Source organism: Oryctolagus cuniculus, chromosome 13 (assembly GCF_964237555.1).
Source record: "Oryctolagus cuniculus chromosome 13, mOryCun1.1, whole genome shotgun sequence".
Classification (NCBI taxonomy): Eukaryota; Metazoa; Chordata; class Mammalia; order Lagomorpha; family Leporidae; genus Oryctolagus; species Oryctolagus cuniculus.
Window position 1 is genome coordinate 95,472,837 of NC_091444.1, and position 15,746 is coordinate 95,488,582.

A 15,746-nucleotide genomic window follows, 5' to 3' on the forward strand; every position below is an offset into this window, starting at 1 on the left:
CTCTCTGAGGCCTCCCTGTAAATTCGCTCATTATTTCAAAATTATTTGCTGGATGAATTTAATAGGAAAAATCACCGAGTGATTAATATGTGCTAGTTACAGTGTATACTGATTCATAGGTATGAATGAGCCCATGAGGTAGATGCTATTGCTATCCTCATTTTATGGAGAGGAAACTGAGGCATAGTTAAATAACTTGCCTGAGATCTCCAAGGTGGAGTTAGAATTTAAAGTAGAATGTCTCTCTCATCAGTGAAAACTGAGATATGATCTGTCTGCTCATCCCTTACCAACACACAAATTCCCTGATTGCCTCCAACATTTCCTAGAACAATTATTTGTTATTATGTAAGGAAAATTACCTGGAAAATTCTAGACTCATAAGGAGCTTGAGAAGATACGTATAAAGCAGCAAATAACAGAAAGCATGTGTGTCATTTCTACATCATCATGTTATTGCCATCTAATGAATTTTTAGCAAGGATCTTTTTCAAACCATTATTATTATAATTAACAACTTACATGATTTGAATACAAGATACAGTGGCAATTTCTGGATCACGTGCCTCCTTAAATTTTACTTTAGTTTTAGAGCCCAAAAATTTAGTCTTTGAAACATAGGTCATCCCTGAAAAAAAGCATTGCTCCAAAATATTTCAATTTGCAATCCATCTCTTCTTAAATGCGACTGTCCTCCACCCAAATGTTACATTCTGCAATGAAACTATCAGATGAGAGACCTCTCTACATTTCATGCCACTGCTCTCTAAATAGAGCAGCACTCAAAACCCCTCTGTGTGCAATGCAAACTCAGATCCTAACACCTCCGTCTTTATGCAACACTTTGCCTTTGCAAAGGCAACAGCCAAAGGCTATGAAGGGGGAATAAAAACGGAAGAAAAGACACAAACACGCACCACCCAAGACATAAACAACTCTAGGACGCCTGTCTGCCCAGGGGAATTGGGAAAAAAAAAGTCCCTTTCGAGGGAGAGAAAAGTCTGTGTTTCTGAGAGAGGTAGTTCCCCCTCTTGACACAATACGCGTGATAATGAATTAACTAGTTAGAAACTGTCGCGTTGGAGAAAGCTGTCCTTGCGTTTTTCTGGGCATCGCGAGCTGTCCCTCTGATGGTTGCAGCAGGCAGCCTGGGCACCCCCAGGCCAGGGTCCCTCCTGTCCTCTGCGCTCCGCTTGGGCTTCTCCCAGACCAACCAGCGCCGCGTTGATGTCGCTCCCTGTGAACAGCCTTCCCTTCTTCCACCAGGTCCTGGGCAGCTCCCTGCGTCCAAACGGGAGCTGAGTTTGCAAGCTGCCAGAGGGCGACCGGGCTGGTGCTGCTGCTGATGTCAGAGCCAGAAGACAGTTGTGATTGGATCCAATTAGACTTTGCAGCAGCAAATAGACAAGCTCCCTGCGTGATTGGCTTCGAAGTGGCTGGTGCCAAACAACTAGCAGAGGTGCAAAAGTAGCAGCCTGGCGCTGGGAGCCCAGATGAAGAGGCAGCCCAAGGAGGGCTCCGGAGCGCTCAGGACGGCCGGCCGGGCGCACCTTTCCCGGGTCTTGCTGCCCCACGGACAGGCTCAGTCCTGGGGCTCCCAGCGCAGTCTCTCAGACCAGCAGGAGCGCCCAGTGCCAGAGAACAATTAGGGAGAGAGACGCGCGCTCGCGTCCTTGGTCTTAAAAAGTGAACCCGCTCACCGATTTGCAAAAGCAGAAGCAGCCTGCTCGGCGGCGGCGGCGGCGGCGGCAGCGGCGGCGGCAAGGGAGAGAAAGGTGAAATTGCTTAAGAAAGGACTCCTCTCCGGTCCTCGCGACTGGGTCTCAGCCATGGCATCCGTCCTGGGGAGCGGCAGAGGGTCTGGAGGGCTAAGCAGTCAACTCAAATGCAAGTCCAAGAGGAGGAGGAGGAGGAGGTCCAAGAGGAAAGGTAAGAACCGCTCTCGTGCGCCGGCCTGCGCGCCGCAACTCTGCGCGCTCCCCTTCCTTCCTCTTGTGATCTCTGGGCTTTGCGGATGGGATGGCCACGCCAGAGCAGGTGCTGGCGAGTTCAGGTTCCCTTTGTAAATGCCCGGGGGCTTCCTCCAGCCGCTGCGCGAGAAAGGTGTTTGGCAGGAGCCAGCAGGCAGGGAGGCTGAAAGCTCAGTGGTTGAGGGGCGTCTGTCCTTTGAGGACAGGGACCTGCGCTCCTCCTGGTCCCGCCGTCCGGCACAGCACACCCGGGGCTGGCGCTGCTTCAGATCCCACTCCGAGGCCACGTTCTCGCAAGATGCGATGCCAACGGCAGTAGTCGCTTAAGCCAACATACATAAAAGGCCGGGAGCTCTGCCGCTGGTTCTTGCCATCCAAATTGTCGTCGAGGAAGGAGCAGGCAGAAGCCGGGCATTCGCCTCCTCAAATTGGCTAGCAGTTTGTACTAAGTGTGGGACCCTACTGCTCTGCAAACACAGGGCTCTTCCTTGCAGAAATAAGCTGAAATTAAGACCTGAAAAGAAACAAGCATTGCATCCTCTTAAAAAGAAGCAGGAGGAGGGGTGGCTAGGGACACACAGTCAGTGTGTGTTCTTGGCTACTGAAGTTAGGGCCATCAGATGCCTCAGGTTCCACTCGGGGGGCTTGTGTGAAATGAACAATTGCTCCTAAGAGCAATGTCCTACAAGGGAGTAGCCTGCACGCATTCCACAAAAGAAATCAAAGATTCTTCCAGTGCCGCGCCTTCTTCTTCCAGAGCAACTTGGGTTACTGTCAGCTCCTTAGTGTGAGTCTGCGAGGGAAAGTTTAGTTTTTATCGCGATTGGAAGCATGTCCTTTTTTTTTTTTTTTTTTTTAAAGAAGTGAATATATAGAGGTATAAAGAATCGGAAAAAGTAGAACAAAAATGTACCAGATTTTCCAGTTTTCCTAATGCATGATGCATTGTCAGCGATAGTTGGGGTATCCTCCCTAGGGAATTCTCATTTTTGTAGCAGCCCAAGGTAAGTTTCTGCCAGACCATTTCCTAACCACCCTTCTGCCAGTCCCCAAGTCTTTTATGACTTCTTCCAACAATAGAAATTAGCCAGACAGTTTGAAGAGATAAATGTCGACAGTAAACAGTCGTTCATTAGAATTGCATGTTAGGATCCTTGGGAGCAGATGTGGCCCAATAACTTCTTTAAAAGATTTCAAAATCTTTGGTCTCCAAAGGGGAGATTTTAACTCTTGCACTGCTGAAATGCATGTGTGTCATTTACTCTGCTGTTTGAAAATAGCATTGGAAACACAACTCTTAGTACCCTCCAAAGAAAATGGTAACAAAAAGGGATGCCAGTTTTAACAAAATCAAGAAATCGAATTGTGAATATGCGTAAGACAGAAAAGGAAGCACCATCTTTACACTTCATGTGTTCATATTTACCAATAGTTTTAATCTATTTAAATATTTAAAGTGGAAGAGTAAGGAGTAATATTGTGCCATAATATATAGAATATAAACTCATGAAAAGTGTGTCCTTTATTCAAATATTTGCCTTTTTATTAAGACAATATCAGCTGCAATATCTTAAAAAGCTTCCAACTAAGGGTGAGGAGGAGAGAAACCTGAAAGAAGACCATTTTTTGTTTTGTTTTGCTATAAACTTAACTGTAGCCATGCAGAATAAAAATCTTATTGCATATAGTTCTATACTTTGATTACTTTTAATATACCAAGTGTTTTAATTTTCATACTCAAAAATTGAAGGAGGAGCAGGCAATCGGGATGGGGATGCCAATTCCTATTACTGGTAGATTTGTGTGAGGGGAATTTCCCATAGCACCTGCTGACAGCTATTTGGTAAGAAAGTCAAATCAAGCTAAGAAATAGTCACTTTTTGAGAAAAAGTTAGTTAGACATATGTAATTAAATTAGAAGACAACAGAGGAAACTATAAAAAGCATGGTAACTATTTACATTTTCCTGGGAATAGATTCAGCTTATAGATATAATTATTATTTATTACCAATGTTTGTTTTTCTATTCTGCAAGAAACATTGGTGAGTTTGAATTATGTCCTTATAGTCACGGATCTTAGCAATCATTAAGTGTATCTGATATTAAACTCTATGCTTGTCACAATTTCAATTCCACATGTGTGGATGAGTGTTAAGGAGTTCCAGTTAGGCTCTATTTTGTGTTAACTGAAGACACTGCTCATAAGCACAATATAAGGGCTCTTCCTGTAAGTGATATTTCCACCTATTGTAATGGACAAAAGACACATCATAGCTTTTAGTTTCCCAGTGTTGTGAAATGCTTTTCATTTTCTATACATATACCCTAAAAGTAGCTTTGGTATGATAGGATTTTCATTGTCAAAACAGTCAATGAGCTCTGAAATGATACACTCTAGCTGCAGCTGAAGTGTGGCGATGATTCAATGCTTCATTGTTAAATACAATCCACCGTCTTGGAAATTAAATACTTTCTGATACCAGCTATTTCACAGTCATCACACCACACAGGAAATAGTATGTATCTTTAAAATAAAAAAAAAAGGAAAACGAAACTTAGTCACAGAATATGAATTTTAGGGATTAACTGACAGGAGCTGGCATTTCTCTTACAGATAAACTTTAAAAAGATACTCAGAGTAAACCTCATCATCAATTCCACCGGTGCTATTAGGACTAATATTCTACACTGTTACATTTCCTCCACGTGTTACTTTTTGCTGAAATTTTCTCTTTGAAATTATATATTAATTATTTACATTTTCTATACAAATGAGAAACACCAAAATTTGACTTTGATAAGTAGAAAGACAAGCAACTTAAAAATCCTAAGACGATCAGGCAAAACATCTCATTTTTACACATACGGCAAATCACTGTTCATACCCTATATAACACATGAGGTGCATCAGTTTATTCTGTTTCTATTTTATTCATAACTTTTGGAGAATAATAGTAGCACTAGTGTTTAGGGAAATTGTTGTCTGGCATCACTAAGTACCCGTGTCTTTTATTTCTCACAGAGAGCACTGAGAGATTGCACTTTATTGTTTTTGGCAGAATCATGAAGGTGATCATGCACAATCAAATCTATTTTATATGGTTATATAGGGCAGTATCTCCCTATATTAGAAAAGAACTGGACATGTGCCTATTATAAGAAAAGAATGTATTTTGACATTTTGATCCAAAATAATGAAGGCGAAGATTTAAGTTTTTATTGGTATCAGCTCAAAACAGTAATTATATACAAATAGGTCACTTACAATTTTTCAATTAATTTCTGATCCATGGGATGACTTCTGAGTAATATGTTTGAGAAACTATACAAATGTTTTAATTTATTGAAATGGTGTTTTGTCTGCTTATTTCTTAGTGAATGTATTTTTTTCCAAAAGAAGCTATATATTAGCATTAAATGCATTTAGAAAATAAAATATCTTAATGTTCTATTCATTATTATACATAACTATACATTCATGTGTAAAATTAACTTATATTTCTGGAAATATTTTTTTATTTAAAAAACAAAGGCACTTACAAGGATTTTGGAAAATAGATTGAGAACCAAAAAAATTCATCTGGTTTCACAAGGCAAATTGGAGGATAGAGTTTTAAATGAGGAGTTTTGATCTTCATAAGCTAGTGAGGAGAAGGGACTTTGAAGACCTATTTGAAATACTATATAAACAAGCATTTGATAAGTCAGTTAAACTTGAATTTGAGCGTTGGCTCATGATCGCTGTCTCTGAGGCATTTGAGAGCAAAACAAGTTAGCTCTTGAAATTTAGGTACTGTTCCAGACTGGTTGGTTACACAGAGTTTTAGAAAACTGCAAATGAATTTTGAGAACATCAACACAAGGGAGCCATATAAAAGTGAAGTGATGAATCCCTGAAAGGTAGTTGAGAGTATAGTAGGTTGCTAGGTGTTGTGAAATGCAAATAAAAAGTTGGCAAAAGGGACAGAATAAGTAGAGCAGATGGATGGCAGACGCTGGCTTGTTGTGAAATGCAATTCCATGAAAAATTAATGAAATAGAAAGATTGTGCTGGAGATGAGGGAGTGTGGCGGTGTGACTCTCCGTCCCCTGCCATGCCAGCGCAGACCACAACCGTGTCATCTGGCGAGATTCAGTCCGTCTGCTCCAACTGCTCCAGCTCCGACACATTCTGCTTATCTTGCTTGCTGACAGCTCAAGAGGAAGGATTGAATTTAGTGATAAAATCAAATTGATTATGCTGTTAGCCAGCATCTAACTGTGTGGGGTGTTTATTTATTTATTTATTTTGCTTTTGCTTTTTAAAAAATTTGTATTAGTGGCTCCGGTTTCCAGTGACCCATGTAATAGCAGTAATTTGAGGTTGCTTCGAGGGGATTAGATTTGATCAGTGAACTTGAATTTAGAATGAAAATACAGGATTCATGTATCCATATCTAAATAATGGTGATTTGATTATTACAGAAGTGTCATTCCAGAACAGAATTATGTAAAAGAATGCAGAATAGGAAAACTATATTTTTCTTTTTTGAGATATATAAATTATGCTGTGAACACAGTCAATGCTCAATTTAAAAATTATATGTATGTATATTTGTTTTATATTACTTTGTATGTACATGCACAGTAAAGACAGATAAAATATTGGAGTAATTTTTATACCTGTCTGTGTCTTTCTAAAATACTGGAAATGGAGTGTCAGTGTTTTTGAAATACGAACAGTTTTTTTTTTAGCAAACTCTCAACACTAAAAATAATTATACCACTTAGCCTAAATCATTTAAAATGCTATTTCTGAACACAGGTTGCAGTGGTAAGTTTGTCTCTTTTTTACTTGCAAACAAGATTTCTAAAAGGACAGATTTTCACATTGTAAGCACAATTTTGAAAGCAGGTATAGTCATTTTGAAACCGAAAAAAAAGAAGAAAAGGGGAATGGCAAGTGAACTATGAACAGTATGCATGTCCTACACAGAATGCTCAGCCTACTGAGCGTTACCACTATCCGTGTTGGTTGTAGGATATCACATGGAAAAGCAACACAGCAGTTCACACTGGCTGACATGGAGCCAAGAAGCCTGACTCGTGTTGCTAGGTATTTACAAATAAGATGAACCTAAATTAACCCCATCTTTATCATCAAATTATTTCCCTACACTCAGAGAAATATATGCTCTTAAGTACCTGATCTTGGAAAGACAACTGTTTATTATTTGCTATAGTGTACCAATATCAAATAAAGGGACATTACTTTCAAAAAGAGAAGAAAAAAATTCCTTTCTAAGTGGCTGATTCACATGTAAATCTGACTTGTTCTTGTGAGACATTAGAAAAAAAAAAAAAAGGAAGAGTAAATGTAGAAATTTGGAAATTTAGAACCAGATCTTTCTAAGTTTTCCATCTTGGTATCAAGATATCGTTTTAAGTTTACTACCTAGGTATCAAGACATCCATATACAGTGGCTAAAAGTTAGCTTTTATTTACTTATTTTATTAAAAATTCATAGAGAAGAGAAGCTGCTGCGTTGGATTTCCTGACTGTGTAGGCAATGTTATGGCAAACACAGCTCTTAGACCTCGTTCTCCACCTGCAATTTTATGCATGTATCTAGCTTCCCACAAACCACATCCAAGAACTAGCAACTTAGAGACTGAGATTTTTGCCTTTTAAGAGATCTGTATATTTGCCCCCAAATAAATGAGGTCTCTTGCAAAGACAGCAGTCTTTTTCTGAAAAGCAGTATACATATTTGAAAATGAAGAGTTAATCTGAGTTGTCTGGGTCTTCCCACACACCCTGTAATGTTTAATCATCTTTCATTCCAACTGTAGGTATGGAATATGAAGGGCAGCAAAATAATTACATTTTATTATTTTATTGATGGGGAATGAATACAATTAGTATCTGTCTTCTGGAAAGAAAATGGCTATAAATGCCTTCTTTGTGTTATAAAACACAAATATGTTGGAATGCACTATCATCTGTTTTTAAATTATAAAATTACCAAGTGTTATTTTTCCCAAAAAGGTAGCAAAAAAGTTCATATACATTCCCTATTTATAGTAAGAAATAGGTTTTATATTTGATTAAGAAATGGTATCCAATAAATGAAGCATTTCCATAAACAAAGAAAAATGATATTCATGTTTAAGATTGAAGCAGAATATAATGTAAACCTTCAGGTGACATTTAGATTTAAAGAGAGGAGAATTTCAAAGCTTTTTTGAGCTGTGCACACTTAAAATCACGGATCGACAGTGGCTTCACTGAGCCACTTTTGACGCAGAGAGGACAATTAGAGCTGCCTAATTTGTGGAGCTGCTAATTCAGGTCTAACATGAGTATTCACATGAGCTGAAGCCTCTCCATGCCTTTCATGACCAGCATCTCCCTCAGTTGGGAAGGAAGATTTCAGGTAAAGTAGGCAGTCCTCGGTTGTAGTGTAAGTACCTGTTCGCTTGCATTAACACTTTGACTCAAATCTGGGTGCCTTCACTTCACTGAGTGTTTTTACAAAACTATGCCAACAGATAACTCATTTATTAAACAGACCAAGGTTTCTTTCTGCAGCTGTTTTACCATTTGGATAATAAATAAAGCTAGTGTTGATCAGAATATATTTAGACTCCTTCTTTTGTGGGGTTTTTAATAGATGGAGTGAATCTAACACAGAAATGAAAGCTCAACATTTCAGGTGATTTGCATGTCATGGAAAGTGTCCCTTTAAATACTTTAACCAAGATGTGCTTTGGAGAATTTTAGAGATTTAATTAATCTTTGCTGCTCCATTTATTTGCGATGAAATCTCCAATTCTTGTTTCCTACTGCCTCATCATTTTGTAATGTCCTACATGATTTCTCCAATATGTCTTCTCAAATGTGGTGTTAAAATAGGATGGTTCTTTCAAACTGGAGCCAATCCCTAACTGAAAATGCTAACCCAAGTCAAACTCTCTCTCATGGGGAAAACAAACAACAGTGGAGATAGCACTGTCTCCTGAAGCCGGGCTTGAGGCTTATAACAAGCCAGCTCAGAGCACATACCTAGGACACTGATAATGGATTTTTAAAAATTGTGTTAGTCAAAGACCAACGGAAGCACACTGATTTCCCCCTTTCAAAGAAATGCAGTATCTCCTAAAAGTTTAATTGCATTTGGCAAAATGCAATTTAATAAACATGACAGAAATGTCAGTAAAATAGATTCTGACCTCATCTAAACCCCAAGTCTGGCTGGGTTCACTCATCCCTGTCTAGAACAGATGCTGCCTTCATGTTGGGCTCATGCCTGTGAAAATAGCTGTGTGCTTAAAGGAAATACCCATCCTCTTTATATTAAGACTGTCCGGGCCTAGGAAGGAAAATGTCGAAGGTATTGAAATGTGTACACACTTGGACAAAACTGAAAACACCAAGGATGCTTTCTGCACTGGCTGATTGAGAAAAAAGACTATTGAAAAATACCTTTTAATATTCCTTAGATGAACAAAAGCATATGTAGTCTGATTGAGCCACAGACATAAAGATATTTTATACATGATTCAACTCTAAATATCAAGACTATAGATGAAACTTTTTACGCACTCTCCAGATTCGAATAGAATTCAAACAGAAAGTGATTTTCTTAATTTAAAGCATATTTTGAATTAGATTAATTCCCTGCTTCTAATTTATTTCTGAAGATGAAACAATTTTGAAATAAAAATCATTTTTATATCCTTAGGAAAAGTACTAGGGCAAGAGTAGCATTTGAAAAATATCCAAGACAATAGCATGTGGAATACACTAACTTTGACAGCCCTTGAAAAACAATGAACTGAGAGCAAATGATGTCACCTCTAAAGGTGGGCTTGATGTGTAGTTAACACATTGCTCCAATATTGTTATACCACCCCACTCTCAATATCTGCAGATAGATGTATACTCAGCAGTAATTGAAATTAAAGGAAATATTTACATATTAAAGATTTAAATAGACAAGATTATTTTTAAGTTTAACAAATTTGAGAGTTCATACAACCTCAGATAATCATTTGATTTTTTAATTCAATTTTTTGTTTCAAAGAAGTTCCATCATGATGTAGACTTTTGTATGTAGATAATGAATAGAATTCATGTCATGGAAATGTATGCTTTGTGTTTAGTAGAGATTACTAATGTTTGCATGCAACATATAGAGATGGTAGGCTAAAGATTTAAAATATATAAGCATTTGTTGAATCATTGAATATTAAAATGTTAAAAGATTCTCTAACTTTGGAACAGCAATATAGGAAAAAAATATTTACTAAATTTCTGAGAGCTCAGACTCTGAAAAAATTGGATGTTGGTTTGAAATGATAGTTTAGTGTTGAGGAAAATGTTAATTTCTTAATTGCAAAACTTCCAGAACATTATCTTCTGAAATCTTCCTTTAGGCATATTTCACACAAAACAGATTTTTTTTTTTTGGTTTCTGCCACTAATACAAAATAATTTGCCTTTTTACATCATAAAACAAGAGAGAAGCAACACCACACTACTATGACAATTTTTTAAGGGAGAGAGATGGAGAGACATACAGGAAGAAAGATAGAGAATAACTTGCAAGTCTCTTTTTTCTTGTGCCACATAAGATTTCATCTTTCTGTATTTTATTTTAGGTAGCTGTCAATACAGAAATGATACCTGATTTAAAAGTATGCAACATGCTATACACTTCTGTTCTATTTGCAGTTTTGCCTTAAATATTGTATGTTTTCAGACAAGACCCGTATTTGGTTTGAATTATTTATTTATTTATTTACAACTTTATCTACTATGGACTAGGCAAGGAGCTAGCCACTGCAAAGACCTAACAGAAAGAAACTTGTCCTAGCCCTTCTCTCTGAGCTTATGTTGTGTGCGGGGTTAGCAAAAACAAACAACAATAACAACAAAAAACGAGGAACAAAATCAACCTAATGTGACATCGACACAAGACTAGGTTCTATGGTCAAGTTTTTGTGAAAAAAAATAGTATAAAAAGAAATAGAAAACAAATAAAGTATAATAAAATTATATCAGATATTGTCTACAGAATCAGACTTATATTATGTTTTCTTTATTGTTTCATGTGGAATTTCTGTATAAAATTAAAGCCATCAAAATATAAACACCTCAACGTTTGAACATTTTTAGTTTCCCCAATAGTATCAAAATATGACAGCTACTCAATTAAAACTCACTGGAAAAGTTGATTTTGATGTTGAAAGAAGAATTTATTTCAAAATTACTCCTCATGTAAGATCTCTGTCCTTAATGTGTTGTTCAATGTGAATTAATGCTATAACTAGTACTCAAACAGTATTTTACACTTTGTGTTTCTGTGTGGGTGCAAACTGTTGAAATCTTTACTTAATAGATACTAAATTGATCTGTATATAAAGATAATTGAAAATGAATCTTGATGCGAATGGAATGGGAGAGGGAGTGGGAGATGGGAGGGTTGTGGGTGGGAGGGAAGTGATGGGAGGGAAAAAGCCATTGTAATCCATAAGCTGTACTTTGGAAATTTATATTTATTAAATAAAAGTTAAAAAAAATCAGAACACTGTTAACAAGGAAATTTTTCTAAGCAGATTGCGCATAGACCTTATGAGCTATAGCAATCTACGAATAAGCAGCAATCAATGCCGGGTTAGTATACAGGCATGACATCCATAAACCATCTTAGGAGATAATGCCAGCTAGGGAAGAATGCAGTCTCTCCAACTGCTTTGTGGAATTCTCCAGAGGTTGGAGTGTCAGGTCTTGCTTCTGCCTCCACTGTGACTTCTCGCGGATGAACATCATGGCGTGCATCATTGTGTTCTCAGAGATTAGCACGGTGAGCATCTCATTGCACAAGATCAACGAATGTTTATTGTAGAATTATCAGATTTAGGCTGTAAATTTATAAAGAGCACTATCTGATCTATTTTTACGTCAGAGTTATGTAAATTGGGGTTTATCCATTCAACAAACATTTATTGAACACCTTTGTTTGTCAGTCACCACGATAAATGGAAGGGATTAAACAGTCACTGCAGCACTGGAGAATGTTCTAACGTAGTCAGAAAACAAAACTCAATGTGCTTCTGCCTCTTCTGTGACTATGTGGAAGAGATATTTTACATGACTTCCCTTCCAGAAGGCTTGAAGGGGCACACTTCTATTGCTTGACAAATTAGTCCTTAGATGATTGGCATGATCGGCCAGCTATTCAGGATGTGCTTGTAAAAAATAAGATGATGCCCTCTCACCCAAACAAATTCAGAGAGACCAGAGTGCTTCTCACCGAGCAAACTTTCTAAGACTGACTCCCGGGAAATGCGTCTCAGCCTCTCTGTTCTGTGTTTTCAGCTTGAGCAGTGGACATTTCCGTACCGAAGCACAGGCCTGTCTTAAAGCTGCCCCATACCTGTAACTGATGCCCCTCACTTCTTCCTTGAGGAAGGCCCAAGCACTATCCCAGTACTTAGTCACCATGTTGCTTATTACTGAGGGCCAGTGCCATATGTCTATGTGTAGTACAAAAGTTTGACATCAAGCCAAAGAGTAAGTTAAATTATAGGCTCTTACTGATAATATTGCATGACTTTTTTTTTTTATGATCAAGGATGGCATCATTTTGCCTGAAAATACTTATCTGTTTAACACTATTTAAGTAGACCTCATCTATATAGTCATGGAAGATGTTGGTATTCCCACTTCCACTCACCGTCTGAAACAGATAGATTGTAAAAAAATAGGTCAGCCATCAAATCTGTCCCTTGTTTCTATGTAGATAGCAAGGTTCTTAGTCTTTCTTATCTTACTTATTAGATAACCTTGGAATCCCATCTATTTCTATCTATTCTCATCCATCTATCAATTTATATTCTATATCTATTTCTCTTATATGAGGGATCTTTAAAAAATCATGTAAAATGTATGAAAAGAGGTACAAATAGATTTTAAATTTTAGGCACCAAAATACATTTACCCTCTAATCCATATTCTAAGAACTTTTTAAGTACCCTCATAAGTACTAAGCAAGAGACAGTGTAGAACCTACATCCACAATGCACCAATTGAAGAATTCCTTAGTAGGTATTACTTGCTTGAACTACTCATTTTTTTTTTTTTTTGCCACAATAATAGTGACTGCAATAGTTTGTTCTAGTCACTTATCAATACTAGTGCTTAGGAATGTTTCAGAATTTGAATATCAGGGAAACCAAGAATGCAAGCTAATAAAATTAAAATAATATAATGTATTGAAGCTGTACACTATGTGTATGCATGTGGCTTAATAAAGTATAACCTATATATAGTAGAATTCTGGTATTAGCAACCATACCTCTTTTACTACAAAAGCATTAATTCTTAATCCAGTGTGGTTGAGGAAATAGTCCTTACTCTTCACATGCTTGGTCTTTTCTTTTTGTAGATTCAGGTTGAACTATCACTGTCTCCTAAGATGACTTGATCTGTGTCCATATACTCTGAAAGGTTATTTCCTTATGCTAGAGTTCCCATCACTAATATCAAAAAATCCATCTGGCTGAGAATGTTCAGCCTCAGATATGAATGCAGTATCTTCTATATCTAAAACAAGTTTCTTTCTTCCATGCTTCTCTCTTGGTCTTACCTTGGGAAGACCACTTTCTCTTGTCACAGCCCTCTGTTTTACCCGTACCCCAGCCCCAGTCCACAAGGATCATTTGAAAATGTTCAGTCTGAGTTTGACTCAATGGTATATGATTGATGCTAACATATTTTTGAAGAAGAAATGGGGCCGGCGCCGTGGCTCACTAGGCTAATCCTCCACCTTGCGGCACCGGCACACCGGGTTCTAGTCCTGATCGGGGCGCCGGATTCTGTCCCGGTTGCCCCTCTTCCAGGCCAGCTCTCTGCTGTGGCCAGGGAGTGCAGTGGAGGATGGCCCAAGTGCTTGGGCCCTGCACCCCATGGGAGATCAGGATAAGTACCTGGCTCCTGCCATCGGATCAGTGCGGTGCACCGGCTGCAGCGTGCCAGCCGTGGCGGCCATTGGAGGGTGAACCAACGGCAAAGGAAGACCTTTCTCTCTGTGTCTCTCTCTCACTGTCCACTCTGCCTGTAAAAAAAAAAAAAAAAAAAAAAAAAAAAAAAAAAAAGAAGAAGAAGGAATAGAATTCTAGTATGGGTTCATGTCAAAAACAGACTCCCTACCCTGGATGGAGAAAATAGAGAGAGAAAAGATTATATGGCATCATTGACTATCACTGTGGCCCAGGAATCAAAGACTTTGCAGTTCATTCATGTCACAGATAAACTAACTAAAAGTTCATGGTATTGGATTTATCTATTTTGTAAAATGTTTTCATAACCCCAAAGGTTAATACAATACAAGGGAGGATACATCCTAAACATCCATTTAGTTGAATCTATCCTTTAATGTTTTCCACAAGATTGGCTTCATTACTCAAGTGTAAATCAGCAATACCACGGCTGTTTAACTGCCCATTTGACCCTTAGGCAAAATGAACTAAAAATTAATAACTAACACTTACTGAGCACTTATACTGTCCTAGGAGCTTAACATATATCAGCTCACTTAGTCTTCCCACAATGTGACAGGGTGGTGATGATTACTGTCTTCATTTTACAGGGTAAGCCATGGAGATTTCGGACAGTTAAGACACTAACTGGCCGGTGCTGCGGCCCACTAGGCTAATCCTCCCCCTGTGGCGCTGGCACACCGGATTCTAGTCCCGGTCGGGGCGGGCGCTGGATTCTGTCCCGGTTGCTTCTCTTCCAGGCCAGCTCTCTGCTGTGGCCCGGGAGTGCAGTGGAGGATGGCCCAAGTGCTTGGGCCCTGCACCCCATGGGAGACCAGGAGAAGCACCTGGCTCCTGTCTTCAGATCAGCACGGTGCACCGACCGAAGCACGCTGGCCGTAGCGGCCATTGGAGGGTGAACCAATGGCAAAGGAAGACCTTTCTCTGTCTCTCCCTCCCACTGTCCACTCTGCCTGTAAAAAAAAAAAAAAAAAAAAGTCACTAACCACAAGTAACACATTTAGAAAGTGGCCACAGTAGGCATTCTGGCTGCCCCCCCATTCTTGTTAATGTCATCGTAGAAGTTCTGCAGCCACCTTCCAAAGTTAATGCCTACTATTCCACGAAGGGGTGAGGTGGTGAGTCCCTTACTCTTTCATCTGGTACCTCTCTCTCTCTCTCTCTCTCTCTCTCTCTCTCTTTTGCCAGGCAGAGCTAGATAGAGAGAGAGAGACAGAGAGAGAGTTATAGACAGTGAGAGACAGAGAGAAAGGTCTTCCTTCTGTTGATTCACTCCCCTAATGGCCGCTACGGCCGGCGCTGCACCTATCCCAAGCCAGGAGCCAGGTGCTTCCTCCCGGTCTCCCATGCGAGTGCAGGGGCCCAAGCACTTGGGCCATCCTCCTCTGCCCTCCTGGGCCACAGCAGAGAGCTGGACTGGAAGAGGAGCAACTGGGACTAGTACCCTGTGCCCCAACCCGGACTAAAACTCGGGGTGCCAGTGCCGCAGGTGGAGGATTAGCCAAGTGAGCCACGGCATCAGCCCATCTGGTACTTCTCTTACTACTCAAGAGCACATGCAGATTTACCAAAACCCTACTAGACTGTCATTCACTAAAGCACAATAGGACCAAGAGCACAAGAATAAAGAGCACCCAGGCGATGCCTGTTGGTGACCCATGATACCAGTCAGATCCTGCTGGTGCTGTGCACAGGAGGCAACTCAGTGGGTACTAGTGCCTCTGAGGTCT

The 15,746-nt window shown here is 39.3% G+C and overlaps 1 protein-coding gene across 2 annotated transcripts in view; it reads left to right on the forward strand.

Annotated features, from left to right (window-relative positions):
- Positions 1 to 1,149: 1,149 nt before the first annotated feature.
- The window catches only part of ADARB2 (adenosine deaminase RNA specific B2 (inactive)), a 571,117-nt gene continuing 556,520 nt past the window's right edge, over positions 1,150 to 15,746 (forward strand). The window contains exon 1 of one of the 2 annotated variants that reach the window (XM_051832433.2): positions 1,150 to 1,929. In XM_051832433.2, the coding sequence (XP_051688393.1) occupies positions 1,830 to 1,929 (100 nt within the window). In that variant the 5' untranslated portion in view covers positions 1,150 to 1,829. The remainder of the gene's footprint in view (positions 1,930 to 15,746) is intronic. The other variant, XM_051832432.2, reaches the window with a different exon arrangement.